Here is a 10,774-nt window from a genome sequence, read left to right as displayed (position 1 = left end):
CATGTTGTTTCAGAATATTTCAGAATATTTGTTAATAACTTATATTTCCATTATCTGTAGACACTCAGGCTCAAACACAGTTTTAGTTATCAATTACAATGTAGAACAATCTCTAGATGTTTATCATCGTGTAGGTCCTGTTAGAAAGAGGTTTGGATAAAATCTAATGCCTTCTACGGACTCATCTCGACACGCTTTGCCTTTTTCTTCTGCAGATAAAAGTCTGAAAATAAGAAAGATTTTGTTATACCAGGTCAAAGGTCATGATATTCATACACACTGAGTCCCTGTACTAGATACTGTATGACATCTTCCATCACACTAGCTTTGCACTAGTTATATTGTTTATAGACTAATTGCATTTAAGTCATGATTGTTGAATAATTAGCGTGGCAGGCTTCAATCTGCACATGGCAGGTTCAAGTCTTGCTGCTGTCATTTGTTTTTGAATGGCTGAAGTCGTTGGACAAGATTTGAAACACAATTGTGCCCTAGTCAGCCCATCTGTTTAATTGGGGACCTGTTAGGATAGAAGTTGCAATGTGAATGCTTTAATCCTCTGTGCTTACAGAGGCTGCAATGGATTGTATACTCCTGAGGAGTATAAAGAGCCATTGTACCGAGATAGGTCTGTGCCAGGGGTAATAATTGAATGCTAAAAATGATTGTGGTAAACTGTGGAACATTCAAAAGTGTTAACTTACCTGCCCTTAGCTAGTGACACAGATATTCCTACATTATGTGACAGTTCATCAGCTGATAGTGAACCTATCGATGAAAGCTGAGAGCAACAAAAACAAAAGTTAGAATTATTATAATAAGTGACTTGTATTGGATATTAACTGCAATACAAATCTTCATGTACAAATCAATGCTACAACAAAACTCAATGACATGTGTGCATGTGTGACATACTCGAGGTATTTGCATGAATGCTTACAGTGTTCTTTGCAGCTGTATTTTCATGATAGCAGAAACACCACATGCACAAGTGCAAATACTCTAAACTACTGACACTGACACTCATGTTGTATGGGGTTCTGTTATTATTACATATGTTTATCAGCAAATCTACGTAAAAATCACACTTTGTGGTGCAATTTTGTGTACCAGGAACAAATGTGAACTCATTTGCATACAGGTATGCAATAATGTTGTTGGTATCACACTGCATTACAAAGACCACTAGTATGCATGTGCACTATTTGAAGCAATCACTTGTATATACATTATGATAAAGAGTACATGCATTTGTGTTGTCTCTCTCAGTTGGAATGGCATACTACTATCAACATTTTGCTGGACAACATAATAACTTTCCACAGGAAGTAAAAACATAGTGTATTCTCTCACTAAAAAACCTGGAATCTCTGTAACTCTTTCCTAATTCACAGTATTCACTAGACTAAAAGATTCGTTGTTGTTTCTGCTTACTAGTATGTAGCATCAAGCTGTGGGTTGGATCTTGTGGTTACATAAAGTGGAAACAACAACAAATTTTTGAGTCAAAGTATGTACAGAAGGAAATGAAATACCTTGTAGAGAGTATGGGGGGGGGGGGGTTCATGCTACCTCTATCTTTAATGATATTGACACAGTCACACTTACCAATTCGACTGTATCATTAATGGCTTGTTCTTCAGCATGTGAGATAAGTTCTATTACTTTAACTCCACTGGCAAATGTTCTTAGCCTGTATATAAAACAATTTACAAGTGTAACGATGAAGACTTATCTGTGCAGGTGAATGGCTACAGATAAATCAAAATTTAAACTGTACTAAAATGCTTAGAATTTAGATAGATAATAGTCCTAACTATGATTAGCTGCACATTTTGGTTCAGTACAAAGTTTGAATTTATTTGTAAACTTGAAGTGTATCATTCCAAATAAACAGTTATACATTTTTAAAGTACAATATTTAAATTTTTTGCCAAAGTTAAACATGTGTGATATGCACTGCACTGGCATTTAAAAGTGATGTACAGTAATGACCATCACATGTAGGTACATGTATGACGGTGTGCCCTGTGTTTTGACAAGCTAAGACAGACACATATGTACAATAGTACTATTATTATGACATGTAGTAAGTGACATACCAAATTGATAGTTATGTGTTGGTGAAGCTGATATAATCACACTGTGTTAACACTTCTGTAGAAGTCTAAATCAGGGATGTTTTTCGTATTGTTCAGACATCGAGGAAAGCAGCAGTGCTCTATGATTAACCAAGTAACCTATACCATGTATACCCCCAAGGTACACACAGACAGGAAGTAGAGCGCCACCATGGCAAATTTTGGAAAGGCCTATCGCTGATTTTTATCAGTATCAGTAAATGGGTAAAAAATGATATTATGATATCTGACTTACCTTAGAGGAAGTTTAAGGTTTTCAAATAATTTACAGGCTTCTACTAAATCATCTGGAGATAATAACTGAAAATTAAATTGAAAAGTATTCGTTATGAACATCATAATCTAAGAACATTTCAGCTGTAGGTTTATTTAGTCTGATGTTTCTACTTTGATACTATTTTTATATTTTAGTTACTATTATTGAGTTTTTGGATTACGTAATGGGCAGTAAGAAGTTCTGAACATAATTTCCAACCAATTTCACACAACTGCAAATTTGAAAGGGTTTATGAAAGATTTGACTGAAACCTCTAGCCTTGTTCACTCACTGCCACTAGAGGGCGTGGTAGCAGATTGGGACTGGATATTCTAAACGCATTTAGGAAAGCTTTTGAGTAGTACTGGCCTTGTTTGCTTGTTGCCAACCCAAACCCTAAACAGTAGTACAAAGTTAAGGTATGACATAACCTAAAACAATGTATTTGCAATATTTTCAACTTTCCAAATCCCTTACCTCCATCCCCCTGGCTCTGTTAACTCTACAATACACATCTGTTAATGCCATCATGCCACCATTTTCCTGAAAAATGTAACAAAGTTGCAAATCAAATCAGTTATAAGGAATCAAATCAGTTATGACTGTAAGGTATTTCAAAGAACTAGACCCAGCTAGTGACCCACACTGAGATACATGTAAGTTAAGTCAGGACATGAGATTGTGAGATTTGTGTATTCTGTCCTTGAATGCACCTCCACAGATAAACTCAATACATGGCAATCAATCAATCTGAAATGTACACAGTAACTCTGGTTAAATTTGTATTCAAGAGACTCTAATCACAGAATAGTTCATTGTGTTACACAGTCATATCTGCCTATACAATTGCATAGCAGATACAACCTTACTGCACTGACTCGACTCGGGTTGTAGTTAGTATATATTTTATTAGTGTTCATGTCATTTCTATTACAGACACTTATAGACCAAATTGTAGACTTACCTTGATTGGGGTTTCTAGAATATTGGCCAACTCTTTTGCCAATTCAATATGGTATTTGGTACCTGTACCATGGGTGTCTCTTGTCACTGGGTTGCTTATACCAAGACTTAGTAAATATGATTTAAATTTGACTGTCTGAAGAGATAAACAAATTGTAATAACAAATCTTAATAAATATCTTAATATCAGGTTTGAGTTCAGCAAGTTGAAAGTGATAGTTAAGTATGCCTCATTATGTAGAAAACTATGAGTACCTTTTGAATATGCAGCATAAATCTCACCCAAAAAAACATAGAAACACAGCTTGTTCCTCTTTTCTATATCAATTTGACCATTTGCTATATTTGTAAATCCAATCTCCTTGTATGGTAAATCTTCATCATTTACATGCAGCAAAAGCCCACTCACATGAATGGACTGTCCCAATTTGTGGAATTTCTTTAGAAACTGTTGAGGGCGTACTGCACAAGGAGATTGGCCTTACAAATATAACATATACAAATAGTCAAACTGATGTATTAACAGAAAATTAGCAAAAGTAGCTTGGCTGTTACAGAGTCTACAATCTCGTACATTTTATCACTGGGAACCCTGATAAATTGACTGGTGAATTAATTCATGTAGATTTCACCGCAGTGATATTAGCTGAAAACACATATATGTGTAGTCAAACAAAACTTTTACTATATCCATTAAGAGATTCACTCTTCAATCATTAATATCAATAAGATTTGACTGACATATAAAATATCTACTGCACCTCTCCTTTTAAATGTTACAGCATTTTCCTAGGATATATTTTGACCATTACAAGGATATAATAATCTTACCTCATCTTCAGTAATATCTCCCTTCTTATCCTTTATTTTTGTGGCTATGTTTTTAGACAAGTCAACCATACTTTTGGCCTGAAATATAAGAATACATATTGTTTGTCTTGATTAATTTGGAAACTTTTCTCTGCATAATTGTTGTTGTTAAATAAATGTTTCTTGTTCCACAACTTGTCACCTTCTTTCATGTATATATACTATCTACTACTAAAGTATGTAACCCTGTTCTTCACTTTTTCAAAGTCTGTGATAAACAATTTTTACAATCATGATTTTTTATCAAGAGATACATTGAAAATGACTATTTTGTGCACATTAGAGTCAATTTCACCAGCCATTACCAGAGCTGTTTTATAAACATATTTTGTACTACAATATGAGTAGACAACAGACAACACTTTAGACTGTAAGATATGTTGTGCTGTTCCACCCTAACTGGAGGGGTTGACTGATGTGTGAGGGTGCCCTGCCATGGTGTGCTTACGGACTAACAACACTTCAGACTCACTCCAAATGAAAACAAAATAAAAGTAATGTAACACATTGTTACCACTGCAGTTGTTTGCTAAAAAAATTAATTAAGATAAAATGTGCAGTCAAATAAAGTTAAAAATAACTGACATTTTGAGTATAACTTTCCAAAAGCTGAATCCTAACACTCCTAAAAGTGTAGGAAAGATATTACTAGAATGATTTTGAACAGACTCACGAAGAAAAGTACAATACAGCAGTTAGTACAAACTATAGTTGTCATTTGAAGTCTGGTAAAAATACATTTAAAACAGTTATTATAAAATCAGTGATAACATACAATTACCCAAATTTGTTATCATTTGTAATGAGTTATCATGTCTGAAGTGATGTCTTTATCTATCCACATTGCAGTATCAAATACAACAAATTATGAAGCAGTTTCTGTGGTGGAAGAATTGAAACAAATCAACCTTGAAAATTATAAAATATTTCTTTGATATGTACATACCTATCCTTTCACATCTGGTGAAATAAACAATTCAATTTCATTCAATTCAAATGATTTCTTGCAATCAGTAATTAAAACACGTGAAAGATAAAATAAATTGTAGGACTGTATCATTAAATGGAACCAGCAGCTATGTTACAATTCTACAAATTTTGTTGTTCAAGACACATTGGTAGATACTTACTTGTTCCATTAATTTGTTCAAATCTTGAAAAGCCTGCATACAGGGATAAGAAACAGAAAATAACTTATCAACAACTTATTCTTCGACACATAACAATAGCTCACTGTAGTACATCCCTGATGATGCTAACAGGATGTTAGCAAAAATTTGAGATTCACTTCCAAGAAATTTTCATGAGCAACTTATCAAGAAGTTGAAAAGATTACAAAATTTAGTAAAATTCTAATTCTATATAAATCATAAAAGATATTCATTTTACCCTCATAGTCTACATCATTCCACCAAAACTTACCATAGTAATATTTTGATCTGTTTCTTTTCTTTTTTCTTCAATTTTTCTTTCGATACCTACTATACCAGTACGTACTTGTCTTGGCTGAAAGTAATTATAAATTAGTTAGTATCTAGGATAACTATATGATTTGTACACTGAAGTGGGAGGAAGGGTACTTTTATCTTCTACCAGAGTTGCTAACACCATCCGGCGTCTCCCCAACATAAGTACTACAATTTGAATAGGTCTTTCCAAATTTGCCATGGTGGCAGTCTATTTCCTGTCTGTGTGTACCTTGGGGGTATACATGGTATAGGTTACTTGGAGCACAGCTGCTTTCCTTGATGTCTGAACAATACAAAAACATCCCTGATTTACAGAATACCAAGGACAAGGCTTGGAATGGTAATATGAGGTGATGAGCGAGGGCACTGTATTCTCAATTTCCTGTTTTCAGTTTTACCATAACAATCTGTTCGTTTACAATGTAAGTTTCACATGAGTTGGCAGTTGACCATATCATTATTTTTGTATTCATTTATTTATATAAGTATAATATATTTTATTTATTTTTTTGGTGGTGGGTGGGTCATTATTTGTTTTGATGTTGAAGGCCATGAAATCCAACAGTTATCACTACATTACTGGGGTAGACAGAGGGCCGTCAACCATTCAATGAAGGAGACCATCAGGAGCTATCCTTTTAATGTGAGAATGAAGGACTTTTTAAAACAGTACTCATTATCACCAATGATCCCTAACATCATAACTTACCACAGTGACTAACTTACAATGCAATTTGGTGTTGGTAAGTTTTCAGGTAGCTACAATTTTGATAAATATGGTGTGAAAACTACGACATTTGCAGATAATCTAATTTATATATACACATACATATTGTTACCTGAGAAGGCTGTTGACTTGTACTCTTGGGTGTCAGTACACTTTTGTGTTCCCATGGCTTTTTCTGCAGCTGGTCAGTGACACATTTATAAAACTATAACATAAGACGATAAAGAATAAACTATGTAAGTACTGTGCTGACCATAATACAACAAGTATTCTCTTCATTTTTTTTACTTCGAGTCAAATGTAATCTTTACTTCGTTCACATATGGTACCAGTTTAATTTCTAGAAGTATATTTACACTGTTGAGCTTATGAAACCTATGCAAATAGAAAAGTGTATTATTCAGTTAAGTTTATGTCAAATATGAATTATTAAATTTCAAATTTCAATACTGTCATCTCATGATTTTGATTATGGCTACAGGAGTACTTGATAGTAGTTGTCTTGAAATATTAGCTATGTCTAAACCGAAGAAAGTTTCTATTCATGGAGTCATAAATTCTAGGAAGCAAACTCCAAATCTTTTCCCATGACTCTTCTGGGACACATGGTAACAGTGCATTGTAATTATACTCTGAGGATGCTGACAAGATGTTAGCACAAATTTGAGATTTGCTTCGAAAGAGTTTTTGATCAGAGAGTAGAAATTTCAATTTGTGACTATGAACCCAGAGTCCATGAACATTCATTATCTCATTAGTTATGTTGTCTTACCAATGAAGACAGTATACACTACTCACTGGTGTACAATGTAAGCCTGTATGGAACAATTGAAGACAATCCATTGTCAGGTAGTGACACTAATTCTGACATAGACTCTCACCTCTTTGTGTCCACCTTCCTTGAATCCTAACCTAATATATGTATTCTGACTGTACATAACAGGTCCAGCTGGTTTGTTAGGTGCTGTAGGATGGAGGTACATGATCACCTTAGGACTGGAAGAAGAAAAGTCCTTATTTTTACACGATTACAATTGTAACCTCTCTCAAAATAAATTATCATACATGTGTCTGTAAGTGTTGAAAAAATCTGATTAAAATCTGATGTAGTTAAAGTGGCTAGATGTCTTTATTTACCTCTATTTCCATCGTTTTGTGTCTTTTGTTTTGTTCCAGGTGATCACATGGAGATTACCCAGAACAGAACAAATGACACAAAGCAATGGAAATAGAGGTAAATAAAGACATCTAGCTGTTTTCACCACATCAGATTTTAATCAGATTGGTGTTGAGATAGCCTGCTGCACTGTCTGCTGCCTTCACTAACTTGTCAATATATATTTTACATCAATAACTCTAACCAATCAACTGTAGCTGTGAGTTCAGAATATATCCTACTGCAACAATCAGCCACATCACAGTGTCTGATTGAATTGTCTATAATTTGTCCTCATCAAAATTTTACCAGATTTCCCTTTTCTGTTGGTAAAGTTCCAAAACATCAGTTGTCAAAAACACTAATTCTTGTTATTCCCTGCATATTGTAACAACAACTGTATATTGGTAATGTCATATACTGTATACTTAGATGTTATTCCCCTCAATTTGTTTCTTTCAACCAAGGAAAATATGAGTGACATAAGGGGTCTTCGTCACTACGAGCCGCTAGACCCTTAGGTCATGACTATTTTCCAGCTGAATGGAGAAAAAAATTGGAGAATAACATAATTCTACCATCACCAGTAATATCAAAGGAAAATCTGGGAAAGTAATGGCAATTTTGAATGTTTTGACTCATATTCGAACACAGCAGAACCAGTGACATAGACAGGTGTTGTCGTGACATAGAACAACCAGAGTATATATTCCATATTTTTTGTTCCTGCATGGTATACTAAATATTTGTCTAAGTCCTGAAATGAACTCACCTTTTACTAAAACCTGATGGTTGTTCTTCTACAAACACTAGTTGTGATAAATGTATACCGATGTTGTAATTCTGAAGAAGCAAAACATGACAAAATCTATAGTCACATGGGATGGACAAATTCCTGTATTCAATGGATACATTTTCCATTTACTCAGCCTAATTTACTGTGTCATAGACCATGTCAACTTTTGTATGATTCTGTTTTGACATTTGCACCAAACATTAGGAATGTGATTATCTATATACTGAGTTCACCACAGACCTTGTTCCATATTACTGCTTAGAGGATACAAAATGTTTTTACATATACTGCATATAATCTACAACTAGGACTATACATCTAGTAACTGTATGTCACTATGTACTTACAACAATGTGATCATATAATTACAAATTCAAGTACAAGTAACAAGAGTACCAACTCTGGCACAAATGCATCATGGGGTTGTGTTATTATTATATTTTGTGTATCCAAAACAGTGATATGTAAGAAAAAAAAACATCAGTGACTGTGTTGATGTGATTTTGTGTATATGAAATTTTCATTTGCAGAAATGCAGTGATGCTTTCTGTACACCTTGATGTACATCTGCACACCTCAATAATGTTTTCTCTACATCTCAATAACGTTTTTTTTATACAGCACTGCAGTGCAAAACTCAACAGTATACAGGCACTGGTTCAAGTTGTCATGGACACAGACAATGATAGGGGTTTGGTATTGTGGAAGAGTTCATCAACAAGCACTGATGACACAACTTACCGGCCTGACTGCATCTTTCCAAATCAATCTGTGGTTAGTAAGAACTAGGTTACCTCTCTCAAAGGCAGTCTGAAATGACATATACATCTAGAATTAACATGTGCAGTATAATTTAGTAGATTTTGTTTTATTTATTGGCATTTGAATGCACTACTCATAAATAACAAGAGATTGAAAAGTACACGAAGATGAAATTCCACCTTTGCAAAATATTGGTTTGACCAGTTGACGAAAAGTTCAACCAGGCTCGTGGATGAAAGTTGAAGCACCCATCGAGTTGAACTTCAAGAGCGAGTGGGATGTTTTCTACGTATGTCCACCGTCTCACGTTTTCACGGAGTGCTGCAAATTTTGCGAAGCTACAATACCTTATCTTCCCCATCATATAACTTCACTCCTTGCTGTTGCGAAATAACAGATTCGCCTGAAAACAGATGACCGTCTGACCATTCAAACCGGTCCATCTTTCAATCGTGTAAAATTAATACTAGTATCACACTGCACAGATTCTGTGTATATCTCTTCCGCATTTGATTCGATTTTTTGCCACTGAGGGCGTCGTGATATAGCGTGCTTAAGTTGAAAGAAGTGATCCATTTTATGCAAACTTAGATATCGAAACTGTTGGTGTATTCAAATGTGTAGAAAGATGCATTATTAATTAATCAAATTACTTTATAGACTGTGTCACATATTAATTAGTCTGAAATATCAAACAATTATTGCTGTACTTGCAGATGTAATTCTTACACGGAAACACCGGTAGTGAAATATTCATTAACTTAAGTGGTCAGGACAAAAAGCTAAATATTGTTTCTAGTACAACATGCATATTAAAATCTACACAATAAACCACTAGTGTATCATTGTAAAATTATATTTCAATTTTTATGGCCATAATTATTATATTATATTGCACAAATAACCATAGTCTTTGAAATTTTCGGCACTTACACGATTCTGGTTTTTCGAAAACTAGTACTATATACGTCACATCACTTTCATCATTGTGACGTAAGAGTATTTATTCTCTAAACCATAATCGACTTTTTGTTTCGGCTGACCGCACCAAGGATCGCCACCTCCAAAACCAACTCTTTCCTGTCAAGATTTTCTTTATCCACTAATTTTTCAAACATGTTTCAACATTTAATGAGAACTGTGTTCAGACAAACAGGTAAGTTCCGCTTTTTAAATGTTTCGACTGACGCAAAAAATTGGAATGTTACATCACCACTCATGGAAAAAGCCACTATCCAGTATACCCCACCTTTAGGCCTTTTTAAGTGCCCCTGGAATATAAACTATCTACAACATATAATAGATTTCTACTTGAATTTTAAGCAAGTTTATCATTTTCTTCAATTTATTTACCCTCCCCAATGATAAAATTGTGATTAGATTGGTTTTATGTTGTATTAATGTACAATTAAAAAATCCTTTGGCTTGGCTTAAAATGGCTACCGATGCCGGAAAGTTGTTACGCAACGATCAGTTGCCCTCGTCATTTCTCCTATTGTTTATTGTCACGATCCAAAGGTTTTCGGGAATCCATATTAAACATCGTCCGTGAATCTCCGTGCAATTTGTGTGCATACATTCTGTTTTCAAAGTTTTTTCTCGATCCCAGACTATTTGTTATGATAATATGTACC

The 10,774-nt window shown here is 34.3% G+C and overlaps 1 protein-coding gene across 1 annotated transcript; it reads right to left on the bottom strand.

Moving 5' to 3' along the window:
* Positions 1-9,583, bottom strand: LOC144438959 (vacuolar protein-sorting-associated protein 36-like). Its single transcript, XM_078128190.1, has 14 exons — positions 9,488-9,583; positions 9,120-9,188; positions 8,355-8,425; positions 7,308-7,422; positions 6,539-6,631; positions 5,653-5,736; positions 5,361-5,393; positions 4,192-4,269; positions 3,362-3,496; positions 2,875-2,940; positions 2,377-2,441; positions 1,609-1,693; positions 705-781; positions 1-223 (listed from the first exon to the last, which is right to left on the bottom strand). Exons 1-14 carry the CDS (start codon positions 9,581-9,583, stop codon positions 124-126), a joined length of 1,167 nt encoding a protein of 388 aa, XP_077984316.1. The 3' UTR covers positions 1-123.
* Positions 9,584-10,774: the final 1,191 nt, after the last annotated feature.

This window comes from Glandiceps talaboti, chromosome 8 (assembly GCF_964340395.1).
Source record: "Glandiceps talaboti chromosome 8, keGlaTala1.1, whole genome shotgun sequence".
Lineage (NCBI taxonomy): Eukaryota > Metazoa > Hemichordata > Enteropneusta > Spengelidae > Glandiceps > Glandiceps talaboti.
Note: the sequence above shows the minus strand (reverse complement) of the source record. Positions and strands in the feature narration are given on the sequence as shown.